At 36.9% G+C, this 24,280-nt stretch overlaps 4 protein-coding genes across 5 annotated transcripts; 3 read left to right on the top strand and 1 right to left on the bottom strand.

Annotated features, from left to right (window-relative positions):
• The first annotated feature begins 8,831 nt into the window (after positions 1 to 8,831).
• Positions 8,832 to 23,210, top strand: LOC119083502. Of its 2 annotated transcripts, XR_005088879.1 has the most exons (4): positions 8,853 to 9,745; positions 9,812 to 10,045; positions 10,690 to 10,694; positions 23,200 to 23,210. XR_005088879.1 is itself a non-coding variant. In XM_037193222.1 (2 exons), exons 1-2 carry the CDS (start codon positions 8,990 to 8,992, stop codon positions 9,983 to 9,985), a joined length of 930 nt encoding a protein of 309 aa, XP_037049117.1. In that variant the 5' UTR covers positions 8,832 to 8,989; the 3' UTR covers positions 9,986 to 10,189. The 2 variants fall into 2 exon arrangements, 1 of the variants encoding a protein (XP_037049117.1); XM_037193222.1 differs by lacking the exons at positions 10,690 to 10,694; positions 23,200 to 23,210 and having other exon boundaries at positions 8,832 to 9,745; positions 9,812 to 10,189.
• On the top strand, positions 15,526 to 16,157 carry LOC119083504 (cuticle protein CP14.6-like). The gene is made up of 2 exons (XM_037193223.1): positions 15,526 to 15,733; positions 15,853 to 16,157. Exons 1-2 carry the CDS (start codon positions 15,576 to 15,578, stop codon positions 16,067 to 16,069), a joined length of 375 nt encoding a protein of 124 aa, XP_037049118.1. The 5' UTR covers positions 15,526 to 15,575; the 3' UTR covers positions 16,070 to 16,157.
• On the bottom strand, positions 16,099 to 17,961 carry LOC119083500 (digestive cysteine proteinase 1-like). The gene is made up of 2 exons (XM_037193220.1): positions 17,261 to 17,961; positions 16,099 to 17,199 (listed from the first exon to the last, which is right to left on the bottom strand). Exons 1-2 carry the CDS (start codon positions 17,949 to 17,951, stop codon positions 16,181 to 16,183), a joined length of 1,710 nt encoding a protein of 569 aa, XP_037049115.1. The 5' UTR covers positions 17,952 to 17,961; the 3' UTR covers positions 16,099 to 16,180.
• Positions 22,262 to 24,218, top strand: LOC119083501 (digestive cysteine proteinase 1-like). Its single transcript, XM_037193221.1, has 2 exons — positions 22,262 to 23,038; positions 23,100 to 24,218. The coding sequence occupies exons 1-2, from the start codon at positions 22,348 to 22,350 to the stop codon at positions 24,098 to 24,100; spliced, it is 1,692 nt and encodes a 563-aa protein (XP_037049116.1). The 5' UTR covers positions 22,262 to 22,347; the 3' UTR covers positions 24,101 to 24,218.
• The last annotated feature ends 62 nt before the right edge of the window (positions 24,219 to 24,280 follow it).

Here is a 24,280-nt window from a genome sequence, read left to right as displayed (position 1 = left end):
TAACACAAATTTCGAATTGACCTAAAATTTTAATTTATTGAGTATAAATACACATAGGGCCATAGGGCCTAGTATCGGCCTCAGTCCGAGGATCCAAATTTAATTTTTTTTCAACAACATTCTATTCGGCCTTTGATTACCTTCCAAATGAAACAAAAATTACGAAAAACGGATGAAATTTGCTCGAGCTATATGTAAAATACACATAGGGCCCTAGTAGCGGCCTTAGTCCGAGGACCCAAATTTAATTTTTTTTTAACAACATTCTATTCGGCTTTTGATTACCTTCCAAATGACACAAAAATTACGAAAAACGAATGAAATTTACTTGAGTTCTATGTAAAATACACACAGGGCACTCGTAGCTTTTCACTTCTAAGGCCCTAACTCACGGTCCACTCACCCGATTTTAAAAAACTTTTTTTTCCTGGATTGGTATTGACAATACCTATCATTTGCCGTGTCATTTACATTTCCTTCGTTTATTTTGCCATAAATATCACCAAAAGACCTTAAATCACTTAGGTGGCCCTAACTCACGAAGGGCCGACCCGAATATGCCCATCTTCGAACTTAGCCTCACTATTTTGACTATCTTTCAGGGAAAAAAAAAAATTTTGAAATCGGATTTGATTTACTCAAGATATCGACGTGACGGACAGACGGACAGACGGACAGACGGACCAAATTTTTATTGCGGATTCGTTATCTATGAACATAGGCAAACACTTTGCCCTTACCGTCTGCTTCGAATTCCATCAATTACACACGGCATCGTAATCCTATAAGCCCCTTCGTACTTCGTACGGGGCTAAAAAGATGTTTTGTATCAGTGAACGATATAGGAAAGCGTTCAGTACGTCTCAACATACAAAAGAACGTAAAATATAATTGTACATTTAGCCACCCTACGTCCGTCATCGCTTCTATTGTCTTCAAAAACATATTGTGTGCTTGTCATGATATGTATCAGACGTTTGTTTATTTATGTGTCTCATCTAAAATGCTGGCCAGCAAAATTTTGATCATTAAATTCAACGGCGAAATTGATCTAAATGTTAAAATAATTGTGAATAATAGTGAAGTTAATGTGGTTTTGTTTTCTCTTCATAAAGGAATTTGCATCAGTTCGATGTAAAGTGCGGAGCACCATTAGAAAAAATAACTTGTCGCTGAAGAATGATCAAAAAGTTGCTGGACGCAGTAGCTACAATTAATGCTTTGCAGGATATAGAATAAAAATTAGAGAAACACCAAGAGCCGTCCATTTGAAATCTTCACAATCATCATTTCAACTAAAGGCTTTTTTTTAAACGAAACGCAGATTCGGAACATTCTTTTTCGCCAAATTACAAATTGGCATAGGAAATAAATTCAACTCTTTGTATAAGTGAAGCTCATGAATGAGCTCAATCATGAAAACAGAATCTGGTCACGAATAAGATAAGAATATGAATATATGACGAACTTCAAAGTTCCTGATTTATAATCCTGAGATGCCTGCTCATGCAATTATGCGATTTACGATTTCCAAAGAATTTTAATATCAACTTTTAGACAAAATAACAATTTCCAAGTCGGTTTTCTATTTGATTTATTTGATGTATTTCCGACCTCGTTCTAGGGTAATAAAATTTTCTGTGGATTATTTGTAACTTCATGAAAATATTAAGATGGAAAACCTCAGAAACATTCACATAAAAATTATGCTTTCCTAACTAATGTTGTAATAGCCTTTTAGGAACTTAGGAAAATAACTACTGGGCAGTCGAGACGGTTTACTTGTAGTCCGAAATTATATTTTGGCTTCGTAGAAAACAGATAAACACAAGATAGAGGAATTATATGATATGCAGTACATACTGTCCCGTACAATCTTTTTCTAAATAAAAGTTATAGTCAAATCGACAATATTGTATTATTTGGCGATTTGTCATATTTTGGAGTTTCTTCACACTTTGGCGATTTTTCTTGACAATTCATCATATTTAGTTGATTTGTTAAATCATCAAGAAAAGTCTCAGAAGTGTGAAGAAACGCCATAAAGACAAATTTTCAATTCTCTATGATCCTTGGAGTTTCTTTACTCTTTGGCGATATTTCTTGGTTTTTCTTCACATTATGGCGATTTTTCTTGTTGATTTAACAAATCAACCATAATGATGAATTGCCAAGAAAAATCGATAGAGTGTGAAGAGAAGAAGAGAAAAATCGCCAGAGTGTGAGGAAACGCCAAAGTGTAAAAATACGTTTTTGAAATGTCTCTACATTATCTTTCGTAAAATGATAGTGTCCTCGGGATCTTTCGTTAAAGTATGAATTCCCTAGGATCGAACAAGATGCCGTTACCTGACGTAAAATAAGAGTTTCCTTAGGATCGAACCAGGCAGCATTTCGTAACTTTTATAAAAGGATAGATTCACTAGCTTCGAACAAATAACGCCTTTTAGATAAATTTCGTAAAAGGATAAATTTCCAAGGATTTGTTTAATCACCACGAAGAATCGCCAAAGTGTGAAGAAACGCAACAAAGACAAATTTATCATTCTTTGTTTTTGCCGGCGTTTCTTCATCCCTTGCCGATTTTTTATTTTTGGCGATTCTTCATGGGAATCATGATTAATGACGGCTACGAGCTTTAGCGAAAACGAATGAGATGTGCCGATCCGAATCTGCAAGCAAACTTCCGTTTCGTTAAAAAAAACCTTTATTTGAAATGATGATTGTGAAGATTTCAAATGGACGGCTCTTGGTGTTTCTCTAATTTTTATTCTATATCCTGCAAAGCATTAATTGTAGCTACTGCGTCCAGCAACTTTTTGATCATTCTTCAGCGACAAGTTTTTTTTTCTAATGGTGTTCCGCACTTTACATCGAACTGATGCAAATTCCTTTATGAAGAGAAAACAAAACCACATTAACTTCACTATTATTCACAATTATTTTAACATTTTGATCAATTTGGCCGTTGAATTTAATGATCAAAATTTTGCTGGCCAGCATTTTAGATGAGACACATAAATAAACAAACGTCTGATACATATCATGACAAGCACACAATATGTTTTTGAAGACAATAGAAGCGATGACGGACGTAGGGTGGCTAAATGTACAATTATATTTTACGTTCTTTTGTATGTTGAGACGTACTGAACGCTTTCCTATATCGTTCACTGATACAAAACATCTTTTTTCAAACTCAAACGGTTTATATTGCATAAAGGTACTCTTAATTTAGAAGCCTGATGTAATAATTAAAAACCAAGAGAAAATGTAACCAAAACCAAAATTTAGTTTATCCACCCTATATCACATTTTGAAATCGTGACTGCAGCGCCGTCATTGCGACCGTTGTGTTAACTAAATTTAAATTTGTCGATTCCATTGTTGTGGGATAAAGTGTGGGTTAAATAAGATTAATACCTTTGGAAAACCCGAAATCTAAATTTCCTCGACTGTATTAGCCGTAGATTTATATTTAAATTCATCATATTAAATTGCTAACAGAATTTTTTTTTTGCTTACGTTTTTTCCGGTCACCCACCCAAGTACGGACCGCGACCATCGATGCTTAACCTCAGTTTCTGACTGCCAACGACTTTACCACTGCTGCTATACTGCTTGCATATAGTGGCAGTCTTATTTCGAACCGTTGTTACTTTGCTTTATGCAGCACACAGGCATATTTATACCTGCATGCTGAATATTGACTAAATGAATAAAGTCGTCCGTATTTAGAATGGGTTATGCAACAACATTTAATTGAATTTATTTTCTATGAAATGTAGTACTTCTCCCCACTAAGCAATGTCATCGGATATTATTATTTTAATTCTGAGCCTGGTTCTGAATTAAAGGTTTTTTCAATCGTTCTACAAAAAAACTGTTCACATTAATAGTGAGCATCTATTATATTCAGGGGGTTTCGAACATTTAGTTTTTTCATGTTGCAGATATTGCAGTGTCAAATTCTGTTCAAGATGTGACATATTTGCAAGGTATTGGCCTTTTTCACAAAGTATAATCAGCGTAACCTTCGTAAAAAGAATCTTGAATCTGACAAGAGCACGTGTGCCAACGTGTAAAAAACAAATGTTCAAAACCCCCTGCTGAACCGTGGCGATCCTCTTGTCAAACGGACAGTACATAAACAAATTCCATCATTTATTGCTGAATACCACCAACTATTTCTGTTAACATTTCAAAAGCCTTTAACACCGAAAATGGATTTAAAAGTTCGTTCGTCAAAATTTCTATTGAAATACATAAATGTAACATTATCATTGCATATTAATTCGGTAAAAATAGAAATAACTTTAAATGAAGGAATAAAATTAGATTTGATAATCATCTTTATGCGTATGTTCTTGAGATCTTCCTTTTATTTCATTAAAACAATAAATTTATTGTTGCATAGTTCATTCTAAATACAGACGACTTTATTAATTTAGTCAATATTCAGCATGCAGGTATAGTTCGATAGTACCATTTAGAGGTGTGCGCCGATCTTAAAATAATCGGCGGCGGTGCGCCGACTGGTAAGGGATCGGCGGTGGCGCGCCGAGAGAAATTTATAGTCGGCGGCGGTGCGCCGATCGGCGCGCCGATAAATTTACAAAAAATCTAAATTTTCGAAAATAATGCAAAAACATTTGAAAAAGCGTGCGCAATCCTTTTTACGAACACTGAATTCTTACTATCTTGCGATCTGAAGTATCAACAACTTATACAAGGGGAATCAACCGAGACATATCTCACCTTTTATATTTTGAATGTACAATCACTGACCTTTTATTTTAAAAACATCTGATTTAATGAATCCACGAATGATTAGTGAGTTTGCGTAAATGACATATAAGCGAGAAGGCTGCAAAGCGCAACCAGTAAAAAACGATCTTTTCAAAAACAAGTATTTACAATAAATAAAAATCATCAACTCTGTTACGCCCCAAAGTCCCCAAAATGCAACTAGCGTTTCTCCGTTGAATTGCAATAGAAATCTTTTGTATTTGGTAATCCATGGAGCGTTGTTCGCCAGAAGCTTTTCTCATTAATGAACAAAATTTCTTAATTAATGTACTTGTTTCGGGACCCATGCAACCTAGTGATTCAAAAGCAATAGGTGTAAATAAAATTTTTTCTTTTAAACGTATGTAATGATTATGCTTGAATCTTTCAGCATTATCTGCAATTGATCCAGATTTTTTGGATAATTGATTTATCTAATTTATCTAATGGTTACATCGCACAAAATCCCAACGTCCGGTCTTTTACCGTCATCTCTAGAAATTCCCGGAGGTTGTAACAGATTGAGCATGAGAAAAGATTTTATTAACTTCATCATGTCCTGGAATCCATCGTCCGCTTTTTTGCAAGATAAACCGTGTAAGCCATCCTTCATAACCTATAAGCTATAAGTCAACTTACAAGTTGGAAATTTTAAGTCACATCATCATACTAGATGTTCTGCAGGTTTGTTATTTCCAACTTATAATTTATATGTCATTTACGCAAACTCACTACTATTATCTTTCGATTTATGCAATAACCGTTCCCGTTGTCTTTAGTCCATCTTCTATGTAGGAGTGAGTTCGTAGTAGAAGGTTTTCGCAAATAAGAGATTTAGATAAACTTAAATTTATAAGTAATAAGTGTATTAGCTGAGCAGCATAAAGAAACCTGACTTATAAATTAAGAGAGATAAACATTTGCTCAAACCTTGTACTCAAGCACACACTTTTGTACAGATATTTCAATTTAACTTTATATTACCGCCCATTAAAATGGTTGAAAGCAGTAAACGTACAAAATTTCGGCGCGACGAAAATACAATCGGCGGCGGCGGCGGCGTGAGCTATTATTTTTCGGCGGCGGCGCGCCGAAAATTTAGCAAAAAATCGGCGGCGCGCCGGCGTAAAATCGGCGGTGCACACCTCTAGTACCATTTAGTCAATATTCGGCATGCAGGTAAAGTTAAGTAATACATCCCACAACTAATTTGAAGATATAATTCAGCACACAGCAAATATATACCTGGGAAGCTCACAATATTCCTACGAGCTGAATAATATTGTTGCCGGAACTATATTTTGAAAATATTCATATTACATGTTTATTGTAATACAACACACGGGAACATTATTCAGTCTGCAGCAAATATATGCAGCACACAACAAATGTCGAATTTGCCGAATTTTCCGTGTAGGAAGTTCCACCTTTCTCACCAAATATGGCTAACCCGCCATCTTAGGGTAGAAAATGATTATTTTCTCACCTAAAATGGCGCCTCTCAGAATGTTAGCAAAACGCCATTTTCACAACGCCTGATAGTGGACAAAATAAGGATTTTCGCATCGCTATCATGAAAAATTTATTAAAATTTAATTTCAAAGACTGGTTGTATGGTCATGTACGAGGAAGAGCACCAATTCTAATGATTTTCCATTAAAAAACGAGCCATCAGAACAGTCGGAGCGTTTGCTGCGACTGAGCCCCGTACAAACCCGCATATCTATTGCGTACGTGACCCTAGTGCGTTTGTCACCCTACTTTGACCGTAAGCCTATTGTGCCGGTTAATGTAGTTAAAGTAAAATTATTATGGAATGTGTACATCTTAAAAATTGCGCATAGCGCAATTACGAAGCCCCGTACGACGTTCCTTTCAAATGTAACAAAAATTTCAAATCGCCCTAAAATTTTAATTTTTTGAGTATAAATACACATAGGGCCTAGTATCGGCCTCAGTCCGAGCACCCAAATTTAAAATTTTTTACAACTACATTCTATTCGGCCTTTGATTACCTTCCAAATGAAACCAAAATTACGAAAAACGGATGAAATTTGCTCGAGTTATGTGTAAAATACACATAGGGCCCTAGTAGTGGCCTTAGTCCAAGGACCCAAATTTAATTTTTTTTTCAACTACATTCTATTCGGCCTTTGATTACCTTCCAAATGAAACAAAAATTACGAAAAACGAATGAAATTACTCGAGTTCTATGTAAAATACACATAGGGCCCTAGTAGTGGCCTTAGTCCAAGGACCAAAATTTAATATTTTTCAACAACATTCTATTCGGCCTTCGATTACCTTCCAAATGAAACAAAAATTACGAAAAACGAATGAAATTTACTCGAGTTCTATGTAAAATACACATAGGGCCCTAGTAGTGGCCTTAGTCCAAGGACCCAAATTTAATTTTTTTTTTCAACAACATTCTATTCGGCCTTTGATTACCTTCCAAATGAAACAAAAATTACGAAAAACGAATGAAATTACTCGAGTTCTATGTAAAATACACATAGGGCCCTAGTAGTGGCCTTAGTCCAAGGACCCAAATTTAATTTTTTTTCAATAACATTCTATTCGGCCTTCGATTACCTTCCAAATGAAACAAAAATTACGAAAAACGGATGAAATTTACTCGAGTTGTATGTAAAATACACATAGGGCCCTAGTACCGGCCTTAGTCCGAAGACCCAAATTTACTTTTTTTTCAACAACATTCTATTAGGCCTTTGATTACCTTCCAAATGAAACAAAAAATACGAAAAACGGATGTTTACTCGAGTTCTATGTAAAATACACATAGGGCCCTAGTAGTGGCCTTAGTCCAAGGACCCAATTTTTTTTTTTTTTCAACAACATTCTATTCGGCCTTTGATTACCATCCAAATGAAACAAAAATTACGAAAAACGAATGAAATACACATAGGGCCCTAGCAGCATTTAACTTCTAAGGCCCTAACTCACGGTCCACTCACCCGATTTTAAAAACTTTTTTTTCCTGGATTGGTATTGATAATACCTATCATTTGCCGTGTCATTTACATTTCCATCGTTTATTTTGCCATAAATGTCACCAAAATACCTTAAATCACTTAGGTGGCCCTAACTCACGAAGGGCCGACCCGAATATGCCCATCTTCGAACTTAGCCTCACTATTTCGACTAATTTTTTTTTGAAATCGGATTTGATTTACTCAAGATATCGACGTGACGGACAGACGGACAGACAAAATTTTTATTGCGGATTCGTCATCTATGAACATAGGCAAACACTTTGCCCTTACCGTCTGCTTCGAATTCCATCAAATACACACGGCATCGTAATCCTATAAGCCCCTTTGTACTTCGTACGGGGCTAAAAATTGAGCACATCATCACGGCGACGAGAATCTAAGTCTGTAAACTTTGAGGCCCCAAAAACGATTTTTGTTAAGCCGAAAACAAATGAGAGCATGCACAGAGCCATAACCTCAACCAGCATAACAGTACGACCTCAACGCTTTTGTGAATATTTTATCAACAATCATTTTTTGGTTATGTCTCTGTAGATGACGTACAGGAGAGTTTGACCCAATCAGATGATAGTATTTGCCTTACGGTAGAGAAATTTCCAGTTTTTATACACTTGCCTTTTGACATCAATCGTTATTAACACAAATAAAAGCGGTATCTTCTAAGTGGCCGCCACTAGAAAATTTTGCTAGCACTGCCTTCGTGATCAACTCAGAGACAGCATACCCTATTATTTCAATGAAAGTGTAAAACAGGTATGGTATATTGTCCGACCGGAGGACATAAAAACTTGATTTTCGTACTTAAACGCACTCATTTTTATATTATTTTGACATAAAATGTGAGTGCGTTTAAGACGAATTCCCCGATCGACCATACCTGTTCTAGACTTTCATTGTATTATTTTACAACCTAGCTTTGAACTTCTAAGCTTTTTGATCCAAGTTAAGTTTGGTTCAGTCAGTGATTGAAACGATATTATCTTTGACACTAAATTTTATGGCAGCACTATCTTTACACAGAGTGTCACATTTCGTGTATGTGTGTGTTATTAGATTGATTTGATTTAAGTAACTCAAAACTGTTATTTCTTATCGCATGTTGCAAGAAACAACACTCAAACTCACTCACTCAAACATATACACTAAACATACGCTTTTCACAATAAAAACGTCGGTGTGCAATCATGAATAAAAACAATCTGGAATTCGATGTTGTTTCCGTGGATCAAAAGAATTTAGAATCGTTGATTGTGTTTCAAGTCCAACAAATCAGTTCCTTTGTTCGCCGTATATCCGTTGGACAGTTTATCAAATCATCACCGTTCGAATTGCAGTTTCCAATATCGATTGGCCGGTCAAAATGGATTTTATTTCTATTTCTGAATGGACAGTACGAGGCCGGTGAAGCGAATGAAATGATTAGCATTTATCTGATGCTTGATCAGTGTGAACACCAGTCAGCCGAATTTAAGTTCGACGTGAAATTCCAATTCGGAGAAAGCGCTACGGTTGTACGGAAAAATCAACGTCTGTGTTTCGAGAGCGTTAAAGAGCGATGGTTTGGTGCTAATATCATGAAAATTACTGATATGATTCTCAATGACAGTCGATTAATTCGGGATGACGTTCTTACGCTGACAGTGTCTTTGAACGAAATCTTGAAGGAAGAGCCCTGTTCATCACCGGAATTGTTTTCTGATAACAATTACTCATTCTTGTCGGAGTCTTACCTTAAAAGTGAGAACAAGTATACCGATCCGCCTGACAGATCTACAAAACCTGTGTCGCCGGCGCAAAAGTCTAATAAGAGCATGTTCAGGGAAGAGCCTTACGCTAGAGCTCTTCTGTTGCATAAAACTTCCAACACACCATCTCCTGGAAATTCCCCTCAATCAACAGCAACCTATAACACTTGGAACACTCCGACAACTAGGACTAAGGTACCACAAGTGACAACAATAGAGCCGTTTCGACCTTTTTACCTCTAAAATTTATTAACATTCCAGTCCGATAATGCAATTGCTTCCACAAATGAAACGGGTCAAGCGTATCGCAGAGATAGATTGCGCGATAGTAATTTGAATTACGTCGAATATTCCGATGACGAGGATGCCAAATCAAGTGAATCGAAGAAAGGAATTAGAGATTATCTGAGAAATTTTTTCGCAAAACTGAATTAGGCCAAATCTCGTCCGCATTCCATTCCCCGAAGCAATGTGATACGTCGAATCGTGAGTATTGTGTGCACATACCAATAAATAAACCAAATATTTTGTAACTGATGTAAGCCTTTAAGAGATTATCGGAGAAAGGAATTTGTTTTGTAAAAGCTCTGGCACGAAATAAAAATTTTAAAATGTAAAACGAGGTGCTAATGATTGAAAAATAGCCTCTAAAAGGACACAACTTTAAGCAGGCTGAATAGCTCTTAAACCGGACACCTATCTCGAATTTATTTGACGTATTTGGAAGCATAGAGGTAGACTACCTAGAGGATTCGGAAGTCCGTATTCAAGTGCATAAAACCGTTGTCGTTGTATTTCTATTGATTCATCTGTATAACCAACACTCGTATAGTCGGTTGTTGAATCGGTTTACGATTTTTTTTTAAATTAATTTGAAGACACAGTCGGTGACTCTGAAATAAGTCCTTCAACTCGTTTCAGCTGGTTAACTCATACAAACAAAAGTGCTTTTACTTGATTATACGGCTAAAATAGCTATACGCATGCATGCGTGGTGAAACGGTACAAAGACTGATGAAAACATTTTTGTATGAGTGGATTAGCTGGAAAACAGCTGAAGCGAAATGAATTACTTCAGAGTCGCATTCCCGTGAAGAATCGACGAAGTCAAATTTACAACAAAAGCTGGGTCCTGCCAGTATCGGTGGGTCAGATCCCTTGACTGTTGTGTAAATGCTTAGAAACTGAAACATTTAAAAGCATTCATATTCGGGCTAGTTTTCATCAATAATCAGAAATTTATTTACAAAGTTACAAAGTTCAGTTCCACATTTAAAACAGACCACAGCTGATCTACTCGACCGATTATCCTGATTTTCAAACTTGACCTGTAGAATTGAAATTTGCTGCTTTTTAAACCAAATTTGTAGAAATTGGTTCGAAATTACATACTCTGTCGTGTTCGACTTTCAGTCAAGGGAATAATCAATTGCCAAAGAAAATCGGCAAAGTGTCTCCCTGGCGTTCCTTCATACTTTGCCGATTTGTCTTGGTCATTTTACCACAATGTGATGATGAACCTTGTCGATTTGATTTTGGCGATACTTTACGGCTATTTGAGACGCCGACGGCGACGGAACATTTTGTAGCGCGTTAAAATTCATTACAGCAGATACTAAGCGGTATTTGCTTCTACTCCTTGCATGATGCGTTGTTTCCAACACCATCATGTGCCAAATCGGCATATTGTTATTTCCTATAAGCGGGGCCTTCTTAAAAACCCCTTCGGGCGTTGTTCGGAGAAAATTTGTAAAAAGCCATTCGTTGTCCTTGATCTACGGAAAAAAAGAAAGAGTTCTTTCGGCATCGCCCGATTGACCATGCTGATAGAAAACACTGATGAAATTATTTTTACTCGCCTATTTCTAACTCGAGTATTCGTTAGTTGATAACAGAAATTAATATTAGAATGGCTAACAATATTAAGAGGAATTTACACATGTTTAAATTGTTGCCTACATTTGGGGGCGCAAACTTATTATAATTTTGATGATAATTTTGGACTCGCATTCTTTTTGGGAAAAGTACGACCATCGTTTGGTGTTAAAATGTGTTAATTTTCAGTAGAAATTTAATTGTGTGTGTGTTGATGTAACCTAACTCCGCGAAGACTCAAAATAAGTTTTCTCGGACATGTTACATCACCACAAACATTTAAATTTTTACTGAAAGCTAACACATTTTAATATCAAACGATGGTCGTACTTCGAGGCCAAAATTATCATCAAAATTATAACAATTTTGCCCCGAAATGTAGGCAACAATTTAGCCAAGTGTAGATTCGTCTTAATAATTTCAATCTATTGCTAATATTCAAATTATGAAAAAAGAAAAAGAAAAGAGACCTCACCAGGCTTTAGCCGGTCTATTCTTGTTTCTATTTTACGATAAACTAGTTACTTTACTACGTTCAAAGATGGAAATACTGCATGGAACTGGGACGCATTCCTAAAAGAAATCTCGTCCAGTTTCTTTACTCTATCTATAGTACCACTCATGCTTGAAGTGCGTTGATTTATCGTAAATTGTGCTAAAACTAGGAGTGAAATCAATTAATTCTTCTGAAAAATTCATCAGTCAAGTGATCTGATCCATCCGCAAGGTAGAGCATAGTTTAAATATTAATCCAAACTAGTTTTCGCTTCAATTGATTTTCAACATTTTTCTTATTGTCAAGGCTGTAAATATTCAAAAGTTTACTGGAGTTGCCATTTTTCTACAGCAATTATTGGCCGAAAACGAACGAGCAATTTTGCGTTGATATAATCGACAATTCTATGCTGAGTTTTTCATTGTAATCCCTTATTTAAGGCGAATACACACTACCATTTACTGTCATCGCAGAATATTTTTTTTTTTTTGGCCCATTGTACTGGCTTTGGTACAAAGCGTATACAGAAGCCTGTACCGTTTGTACCGATAAAAATATCATTCTGCATTTCCAATGGAAATTTTCCTTACAAAACAAATTCACTGTTCAATATGAATTTTAACTTAGTTTTGCTCAAAAGAAGTTCAAGTACCGCTACAGCTGTAAATAACAATTAGATAGTTTACACATTCAATAATATCATGAGCCATCAGGCAAGAGATCCGTGGATCATTAGAATCAGGTTCATTAAGAGTCCCGACATAGAGCCATACGGCGAAGAGTTCTTTCGAACGATTGTACAACAATTGTACCAGAAATTTCATTGTAAATCCAAACAAAATCATCGCTGTTCATAAGCACATGTCCGTTAACAAAAGAGAACAATAGAATTGTACAAGCCGTACATATTGATCAAAGAAAAAAAAGTGGTTCACGAGCAAACGATTTTGATTTTGTCAATAAATTTTAAATTATTTCACTATTTGACCACACATAATTAGCCAAAAAACATCGAAATCATCAAAAAGCAGCACAAAATTAGACAAAATCACAAATCTATTTACACAAAGAAGCACAAAAGAAACACTTTCAGAGAGCGACGTATAAACACGTCCGTTCACTATGCCGTTCACAGCATGTGATATTTGTATTGTTAAAACCGGTTTTGACCGATTTCAACTGATTTAAGCAATAGAAATATCGTATTCCCGATGACAGTAAATGGTAGTGTGTATTCGCCTTTACCACAACATAATTGTCGATTATATCATCAAAAAATTGCTCGTTGTGTTTCCAGCTATTTCTGATTTTTTAAACTGAGTGAGATTTTTCAAAAAAAGAAAGATTTTTCGTTTCTCTTAACTTCATTCTAAGTCGCTCATTTCCACTTCTTTCTTCTGTTTCGATCCGTTTCCAATGAATTCAACAGATGTCCGATCGCTGAATTGATTTATAGATAACGAATACGTTTCAATGCCAAGCTCAAAACGCTTATTGTGGCCGTCAACAATCTCCAGGTTGTGGCGGAAAATCTGTTGACGCTTCTCTTCTTCCATTAGGTTGTCATAGGTTTTATTAAACTTTCGTTTAAAGTCGTTCCACTCTGCCAATTACATTAAAAACATAACATCGACCTTGGAGTTTTTGTAAGACTCACCCATAGTTGCATTGACAGTTGGAAGTTCGGTTGGTACGCTTGACAAATGCATTGAAGGTGGTACACACGTTGATCCATCCGAACAATTTCTCGTTGATGTTGTGGATGTGACCATGCAATTCGGAAATGTACCCTGTGATCCTTTAGGACAAACGCGTTCTGTAGGTATGACGCACTTCGGATATGTACCCGTATATTGAGGGGGACATGGTGGAATAAAGCAGTCGGGATAAACTCCAACGCACGGACTTCGACACTTTTTTGACTTTGATCCATCAGGACAATTTTTCATTGATATAGACGATGGGACTTTGTGATGGGCGATGGACGATGGGACCACACAATCAGGAAATTTACCATGTGATCCTTTATGTGACACGGACTGTGTTCAATTCTACGTATGGCATTTACGAAATTTTCTTTACCTACCTGTTCCACAATTTCTTGTTGTTGGCATTTGTGAGACTTCAAGCTGTTCTGTAGATATGTCCGTGCTCGGGAAAACTGAAGTTGCTTCTACTTCCTTCTGAGTAGATTGTACAGGTGGAAGTGAAGAAAATTGAGGTATTTCATTAGACATTTGAGTTGATATTTGGTGCGTTGAGATTGTAGAATGACCTCCACTTTGTGCATAGTCTTTCGTTGGGTGTTCTTGATCTATTTGTAACTCAGGAAACTGTACCTCACACATCGGAAACACACCATCCGACCCAATAGGGCATTTCGATTCCTTCGATTGTGTTGTGCACTTCGGATATTTACCCGTATATTGAGGAGGACATGGTGGAACGAAACAGTTTGGAAAGGCTCCGGTTTCTGGATAACGACATTTTACCACTTTGATACAATCGTCGAGAGATGCACTCGATCCTATTCAACGACAAAATTTAAGACTGTTCAGTACGTCAATCATGGAAAGGTGTGAAACTCTTTCGATCATGAAAAGTACCTTTAGTTTGTGGTGGACACACGGTGTCTACAGTATTATCGAGACCAGTGTAAATGCCACGTAACATCAAACCGAATGACGAAAGTAGCGATGATATGAGCTGAAAACGTTTTCGAGTTTAGATTTTTAAGAAACGTAGAGCTGTGCTAGAGTCTAGAGCATACAATTATAAAATGATTCACACTCAGAACTTGAAATTAAATGTGAGCGTTGAATAGTTATTTTCATCGGAGAGAAACCACGAAATTACAGTATACGTGTCCATTCGTATGCCGAGAGAATTATTTTACATCCGTATGCAAAAATAATTCTCGTGTGATACGAATTCACACACATTGCATACTGTGATTGAGTGTGTTCTCTCCATATGATGAACACAATTTTATACGCTTTATGATACGAAAAACAGAAAAAACAAAAAGAGCAAAAGAAAGTGAGGGAGTTAGCTCCGCCTTCGTATACATCAATTCAAAACAGGTCGCATGCGAGTAAAACATCATCTATATCCCTAGACCTGTTTACAAGGTCTGCTCAGAGAGAACTATGGTTTCCGATAACTTTCGGCACGTGATTTCGTCTGATCATGAAGCGTGTAAATGAATTTTTCGGTTCATTTTACTGTACAATTTATACTTCCAAATGAGGTGCACTTACAGAGCAAAGAAGTGGCGCACTGGATTTTAGACACTCATTCTAAATGTTTTTCTTTTACACACTCACATTACCGTTGTAAGTGAAAAATTCTAAAAGCTGAGCTAAACTCACCATTATCTTGCTTATTCGCTTATGGCACTAACAAAACAACTGGTAGAATTTTATGCGAAAAGAATTTTTAGTTTCATTTTTTACAATCCGAAGCACAAAATCAAGATGACATCAATCGACAAAAAACAATCCAGATCACTCAACCCCACCATATAATACATAGCATTGATAACAGGTTGCGAATGCTAAATGTTATTTTAAAGTTGTAGGTAGTCTTTGATGACCGGTGAATATCAAACAATATTCGGATACAACGTTGTATAAGGTTGGAGTTACTCGTAAAATGCTAGGAGAAATGGTCGTGATGGAGATTATTCTGGCTGTTGTATTTAGTGGATCAGTGTTCACAGCACCAACCAACCAAAACGTACAAGTAGAACCAGAAGCTGTAGTTGTACAATTCGAAAATAAAAGTAATGAGACTGGAACATATTCGATCAAGTGAGAACTGTGATAACATTTACTCTCAGGGCATTAGTGAGCCCAGTTGTAGTGTGTGGAATATAAATTCTTTTGCTAATTGAAATCTTTTAATTTCGTTATTCAAAATTGTTTTGCAGGTACGAGATGAGCAATGGTATAATTCATTATGAAACTGGTAGTCTCTCAAATGATAGTCACCACCAAGCTCAAAACGTTGAAGGAACTTACTGGTTTGTGGGACCAGACAATATTACGTATGAGATCAATTATAGCGTCTTTCCAAACCTCTTTTCACCGCATATCGGAAAAGGAACTGGAATAAGTTTTAAATTACTTCAATCGTCCATTGGATAAGAAATATGAAAATCATTATTTAGACGAGGAAAGAACTTATTAATGGTCAGCTTGCAACGATTTTATTGAAAACGAATAAATTTATTGTTTGCACTATTCAGCGAATCTCAATTATGAGCTCACATTTTCTTTATAAGGATAGCTAGCTGCAGATGCTATGCCACAATGATTGTTTTTGTTTCTAGCTATTTTGCTAAATCCTTTTTCACCCCACGTTGTGCCGAATGAATTTTTGATGAGCCAGTAATCCATCTCCGTCTTTTCGTCATACCCATAACCAATGACCAAAATAGCGTGATTCACACGGTCCCTTGAAGAACCACATTTTTCGTTATAGTAAACGCCATCGTGGTAATGCATAAACGTCTCACTACTAGCATCTATTCCAACCGCTACAGGTCCCACATTTTTAACAGCTTCGTTTAGCTGTTCTTCGTCTCCATCATCTATCTTAACTATGTTTGTGATTTTAAATGGACCCTCTGTTGCGTGGCAGTCGTGCTCTCTGCCAACGTAAGGATATTCGCTGTCGGAAACAATACCATGTTGTATAGTGTGGAGGAAAGCCTTATCTGTAAAACTCTTGTCACATCCGTGGTTCTTATCGTTTTTTCTGGAGCAATCAACTAATTGTTGTTCCGAAAAAGAAATGAGCTTCCCAGTTTTACCGAAAAAATATCCTTCTAGTGCTCCAACAGCGGCAAAAGCCCAACAGGATTGGCATTCTTTTTGATCCTTAACTGGGGTGACTGCACCATCTCTACGCCAATCTTTTAAATTAGCATCTATTGATCGCTTGCCTACCAATGATTTAAGTACATCAATTTTAGATGGCGAACCAATTCCTAACCATGAATGTCCCGAATCTGTTATCTTTGTATATTGGGAGACTTCGGCAATTTCGACCTCTGTGGCTTCTGCTGGAAAGTTTCCCAAAATTGCAAGATATTCCGCGTGTGTCCAATCGCCAAACCTATTAAATGCTAACGAGTATGTTATACCGCCCTGGTCGTATAAACTGTTGTATGTTCTAATGATCTGTTGATTCTCTAGAAATCGCTTCTGGCGGTAAGTTTCTTCTATTTCGTCACCATATGTTTTGTTGAACACTACAGTGAAGTCGTCCCAACCTGCAACAATTATGAGATGGTGAAAATTGAACAAATTCTACGTATGATGATGAGTTCCTACCAATTGTTTTAGCTACATCACCGATATTTGCTCCTACCCCCGACAAGGAACAACTTTGGCTTATTTCAGCTTTGATTTTCTCCAGCGAAGCGGCGTCATCGGCTTCTCTCGATGTACACACATTGTCGTGAAATGACGCTTTCTGCAAATTCGGTAAATTTCCAAAGAAATTGCCACCGACGAATTTGATTTTGTTTCTGTTGAAATTGATGTATTCGACGTGTGGAGTGTATTCGAAAAGATTCGATTCCAAATATTCGAGGTCGTTGGAATATAGCCAAATTTCTCGCAATTTTTTAAATTGCTGTAGATCTGCACTGCTCACAGTTTTCAACTTCGAAGCCTCAATTGCGAAAAATTCAACATTTGGGAACACAGAATTGAAACCAGAAGGAATAATTTCGCAGACTGATTCATAAATTCTAAGAGCAGCAACATCATTTTCATCTTTATGGTGATCATGCTGTCCCGTCGAACGGGTTACAGAAGTTTTGCTGTTAACATTTAAAGTGTTTTTCATGTAGCAACCATACGGGTCGTTGGCAGGATCTTGGTTTTCAAGTAATTTCCATCCGTGTGAAGTTCTATATTCACATTCCACAACGATCTGCAGTGAATCTGGTACTAATATGGTAACAAAGAAAGCAAAAAACAGAGATTTTGCACGGAACACTTCACTCAGCATCAGCATTGCTATCTCGTCAGAATGCACACTTGAACTGAGAAATTCGAAGAAGTTTTTAAATACGAACGCTAGGCAAAAGAAATATTTTTGGATAGATTTGGTGTTTTATTGCACCTTTTGAATCGTAAAAGGCAAAACAAACTACCATTTACTTTCGTCGTATTCCCAATTTATTTGAGAGTTGAATATGATATGATACAAGGTTATTTAAATAAGTGAGTCATTTTGCACCTGTTCATATGTGTGCGCCCGTGTATTATCCTTGCTACACTCGTTCCACAGTCGAAGATTCGAGCTCTGTTATTTGAGCAAGTAACATACTATTAATATGACTGCTAATAGCCGATCTATAATTCTGTAATGAAGATGGTGTGAATGGAATGAAATGGAAGGCATTTCCGTTTTACTAACGAAGGCACCTGCGAATAGCAACTTTGTAATGATTTGAGCCGAGGGTTTGAGGCTGGCGAAATGCTGTGGATAGCATCTGAGTTAGTCGATATGGAGATATATCACAGATGAAAAGAAATCATTTTCGCCGTGTTTCGTCCTAAAAAAACTGGCACCGGTAAGCAGGTAGATGAAATTGTATTTGCTTCTTCTATAACCGCTTTTAGCAGTTTTTTTGGACATGACGCAGATGTTGTAAATTAATTCTGTTTCCATGGTATATGCGGTATGCAAATATTTTGGGTTTAGTTTAGTCAAATTTTTAAATTCTTCCTTTGTATGGTCGGCATTGTCCGTCAATATGTGTAAATCTCATTTTTAGCCCCGTACGAAGTACGACGGGGCTTATAGGATTACGGTGCCGTGTGTAATTGATGGGATTCGAAGCAGGCGGTAAGGGCAAAGTGTTTGCCTATGTTCATAGATGACGAATCCGCAATAAAAATTTTGTCCGTCCGTCTGTCACATCGATATCTTGAGTAAATCAAATCCTATTTCAAAAATTTTTTTTCCCCTGAAGCACCATAAGTGCTTTAACGTTTTCCAAAGATTTCTCTGACCATTTAAAGGCTAAACTTGTAAGTGATACATCAAATGAAAGGTATTTACAATACCTATCGACAAAAACGAGCCGTCAGAACAGTCGGAGCGTTCGCTGCGACTGAGCCCCGTACGAACCCGTACATCTATTGCGTACGCGACCCTAGTTCGTCGGTCGCCCTACTCTTACCCTAAACCTACTAACCTAAAATTCTTATGAAATGTGCACGTCTTAAAAATTGCGCATAGCGCAATTACGAAGCCCCACACGACGTTCCTTTCAACTGCAACCCAAACTTAAAAATTTTTGCAACAATTTATATTAACCTATATTTACCTATAAATAAACATTTTACGAATAAATATGCTAGTATATAGCTCGAAAGAACTATCTACACCGTTATATAGCTCAATAAAGCTGTATATATTTATAAATAGATATCCATATTTGGAATGCTTGAAACACCCCGCACACATAACCAATCACTTCCCACTGATCAGTAACTTTGTAAGTGTCATTTTGACCGATTTCTATTGTTTTTACAAAAATCCAAAATGGCGGCCGACGGCCATTTTGTTAGGAGGTGGAAATTAGTACAGCTGCTTTACATTCAATAATACCTTTCAAACAAAAAAAAAAAAATCATGAAATTCGGTCAAAGTTTACTCGATATATTAATAAAAAACACCACGTTCACTGTACGGCCGAGTAGCCACATATAAGCTCACTCCAAGAGACCTAGCTCACGCTTCTGTAAACCGAATTCCATGAACTGTTTTTTTCCCTGATTGGTACGGTCAATACCTATCTAATAAAGCAAAATCAATCGAAATCCGTTCAAATTTGGCCAACCTACAAGCAAAAACGGCTTGCCACCCTGTACCTAGTTCACTCCAAGGGGTCTAACTAACGAGTCGATCATCTGATTTCCATAAACTTTTTTTTTGTCGATCGGTATTGCAAATACCTTTTATTTGACGTATCACTTGCATGTTTAGCCTTTGAATGGCAGATATCTTCGGAAAACGTTAAATCAGTTATGGGGCCCCAGCTCGGGAGGGGTCGACCCAAAATTGCCCATCTTCGAACTTAGCCTCACTATTTCGACTATATTTCAGGGAAAAAAAAAATTTGAAATCGGATTTGATTTACTCAAGATATCGACGTGACAGACGGACGGACAGACGGACGGACGGACAGACAAAATTTTTATTGCGGATTCGTTATCTATGAACATAGGAAAACACTTTGCCCTTACCGTCTGCTTCGAATTCCATCAATTACACACGGCATCGTAATCCTATTAGCCCCTTGTACTTCGTACGGGGCTAAAAAGTTTTTGGAAATTGGATGACCGACTCGTGAGTTAGACCCCTTGGACCCTTGGTGTGAACTAGGTACAGGGCGGCAAGCCGTTTTTGATTGAAGATTGGCCAAGTTTGAACGGATTTTGATGGATTTTGCTTTATTAGATAGTCCGTACCAATCAGGGAAAAAAAAGTTTCTGAAATTAGGTTGACCGGAGCGTGAGCTAGGTCCTTTGGAGTGAGCTCATATCCGGCTACTTGGCCGTACAGTGAAGGTGATGTTTTTTATTAATATCTCGAGTAAACTTTGACCGAATTTCATGATTTTTTTTTGTTTGAAAGTTACTAACGAATGTATAGCTAAACTACTTTCCACCTCCTAACAAAATGGCCGTCGGCCGCCATTTTGGATTTTTGTAAAATCAATATAAATCGGTGAAAATGATACTTACAAAGTCACTGATCAGTGGGAAGTGAGTGGTTACGTGTGTTGGGTGTTTCAAGGATCCCAAATATGGATATCTCTATATATATATATAGCTATATTGAGCTATATAACGGTATAGATAGTTATTTTGCGCTATATACTAGCAAATTTATCAGTAAATTGTTTATTTATAGGTAAATATAGGTTAACATAGGACTGAGGAAATTTTAGGTCAATTTGAATTTGTCTTACGTTTGAAAGGAACATCGTACGGGGCTTCGTAATTGCGCTATGCGCAATTTTTAAGACGTACAAATTTCATAAGAATTTTTACTTTACCGACGTTTACGGGCGCAGTAGACTTACGGTAATAGTAGGTCGACGGACGAACTAGGGTCACGTGCGCAATAGATGTAAGGGTTCGTACGGGGCTCAGTCGCAGCAAACGCTCCGACTGTTCTGACGGCTCGTTTAATTAACATATTATATACGATTGATCAAATTTAATATGGTGAATGTGAAGTGTGTATGTCCTCAAGTAAATTGATGTGTTTTGTCTATTTCAATTGTCCGATTTTTTCAGCACACGTCGCTTCGCTCGTAAGGGAAACTTTTGCCTGGTGCTGAAAAAATTGGTACGAAATAGTATTTTAAGGAAAATTAGGACGTGTGCTGAAAAATCCATTTCCTGTCGAGGTACGAACAAGGTTGTGTGCATCGGACAACTGAAATAGACAAAACACATCAATTTACTTGAAAACATACACACTTCACATTCACCATATTAAATTTAATCAATCGTATAGTCATAGAAAAATTCATGTAATTCTTTTCCCGCACTATAAATCGTAAAGAAATGAAGTTTTTTCCCGCACGATATATAGTTCGGGAAAAACTGTCATTTCTTAATGAAAAATAATGGCAAAATAGGTCGTATTTCAGTTTCGGATGCACAAAATACTATTCCATGGCTATACGATTGATCAAATTTAATAGGGGTAAACCATCATGGTTCGTAAATTCGTCACGAAATTGTCATGATTACAAACTTTACGAACCATAACGGTTTACCCCAAATATGATGTGAAGTGACAAAAGGTTGTTCGTACCTCAACAGGAAATCACGATTTTTTCAGCACACGTCCTAATTTTCCTTAGTCATCCTTATCTTCATTTCCTGGCTTGACACAAAAAATACTATCCAGCACGTTGCATTACTTGATAATTTGATTGTTCGTCGAAGTGATTTATTGATTTATCTGAGTGTTCGTCTATTGTCTGTTGTCAGTTGTCCTGTGCACTAAACGTTGTTTGTATTTCGACAGGAAAGCCTTTAAAATTTAACATTTAATTATAATACAAATGACGTGTTAAATCAAAAAAAATCAATACAAAAAGAGGTTCCTCCTTCGAAAATATCACATATAGTAAGTAAAATCCAATCGTTAAATACCCCTCGGATTTAATGAGTTGGTAACCATGAACTTGAAACTGGATGTCTAAATTCCAACATTTTTTTAGATTTTCGGTATGTTAATTAAAAAATGAGAGTTACAAATCTTGACGGACTATGCCAACCATATCGATATGATATTTCTTTATTGCATAGCATTCGTATTTAAAAACTTCTTCGATCAAAATATTCTCAGTTCAAGTGTGCATTTTGACGAGATAGCAATGCTGATGCTGAGTGAAGTGTTCCGTGCAAAATCTCTGTTTTTTGCTTTCTTTGTTACCATATTAGTACCACATTCACTGCAGATCATTGTGGAATGTGAATATAGAACTTCACACGGATGGAAATTACTTGAAAACCAAGATCCTGCCAACGATCCGTATGGTTGCTACATGAAAAACACTTTAAATGTTAACAGCAAAACGTCTGTAACCCGTTCGACGGGACAGCATGATCACCATAAAGATGAAAGTGATGTTGCTGCTCTTAGCATTTATAAATCAGTCTGCGAAATTATTCCGTCTGGTTTCAATTCTGTGTTCCCAAATGTTGAATTTTTCGCGATTGGGGCTTCGAAGTTGAAGACTGTGAGCAGTGCAGATCTGCAGCAATTTAAAAAATTGCGAGAAATTTGGCTATACTCCAACGACCTCGAATATTTGGAATCGAATCTTTTCGAATACACTCCACACGTCGAATACATCAATTTCAACAGAAACAAAATCAAATTCATCGGTGGCAATTTCTTTGGAAATTTACCGAATTTGCAGAAAGCGTCATTTCACGACAATGTGTGTACATCGAGAGAAGCCTATGACGCCGCTTCGCTGAAGAAAATCAAAGCTGAAACAACCCAAAGCTGTTCCTTGTCGGGGGTAGGAGAAAATATCGGTGATGTAGCTAAAACAATTGGTAGGAACTCATCATCATAAGCTGAATTTGTTCAATTTTCACCATCTCATAATTGTTGCAGGTTGGGACGATTTCGCTGTAGTGTTCAACAAAACATATAGTGATGAAACAGAGAAAACTTATCGCCAGGAACGATTTCTAGAGAATCAACAGATCATTAGAACACACAACAGTTTATACGACAAGGGCGATGTAACATACTCGTTAGCATTTAATAGATTTGGCGATTGGACACACGCGGAATATCTTGCAATTTTGGGAAACTTTCCAGCAGAAGCCACAGAGGTCGAAATTGCCGAAGTCTCCCAATATACAAAGAAAACAGATTCGGGACATTCATGGTTAGGAATTGGTTCGCCATCTAAAATTGATGTACTTAAATCATTGGTAGGCAAGCGATCAATAGATGCTAATTTAAAAGATTGGCGTAGAGATGGTGCAGTCACCCCAGTTAAGGATCAAAAAGAATGCCAATCCTGTTGGGCTTTTGCCGCTGTTGGAGCACTAGAAGGATATTTTTTCGGTAAAACTGGGAAGCTCATTTCTTTTTCGGAACAACAATTAGTTGATTGCTCCAGAAAAAACGATAAGAACCACGGATGTGACAAGAGTTTTACAGATAAGGCTTTCCTCCACACTATACAACATGGTATTGTTTCCGACAGCGAATATCCTTACGTTGGCAGGGAGCATGACTGCCACGCAACAGAGGGTCCATTTAAAATCACAAACATAGTTAAGATAGATGATGGAGACGAAGAACAGCTAAACGAAGCTGTTAAAAATGTGGGACCTGTAGCGGTCGGAATAGATGCTAGTAGTGAGACGTTTATGCATTACCACGATGGCGTTTACTATAACGAAGAATGTGGTTCCGAAGAGGACAGTATTAACCACTCTATTTTGGTCATTGGTTATGGGTATGACGAAAAGACGCAGATGGATTACTGGCTCATCAAAAATTCATTCGGCGCAATTTGGGGCGAAGAAGGATATGGCAAAATTGCTAGAAATAGGGACAATCATTGTGGCATAGCATCTCAAGCCATATATCCTCTTTGAAAGCTTTATTGAGATAGATGAGTGAGATTTATTCAATCACGTAAATGATAAGAAAATTAACGAATTACAAATTAAATATTTCATCCAACGCTTTTCCATCCGGGAATGTTCCCATAACAGATGCTGAGATACATTAAACGTTTAAAAACAATAATTTCGTTTTCAATGAAATCCTAGCAA

Source organism: Bradysia coprophila, unplaced genomic scaffold (assembly GCF_014529535.1).
Source record: "Bradysia coprophila strain Holo2 unplaced genomic scaffold, BU_Bcop_v1 contig_687, whole genome shotgun sequence".
In the NCBI taxonomy this organism is placed as follows: Eukaryota; Metazoa; Arthropoda; class Insecta; order Diptera; family Sciaridae; genus Bradysia; species Bradysia coprophila.
The sequence above is the reverse complement of the archived record's forward strand: the minus strand, read 5'-3'. Positions and strand labels throughout refer to the sequence as shown.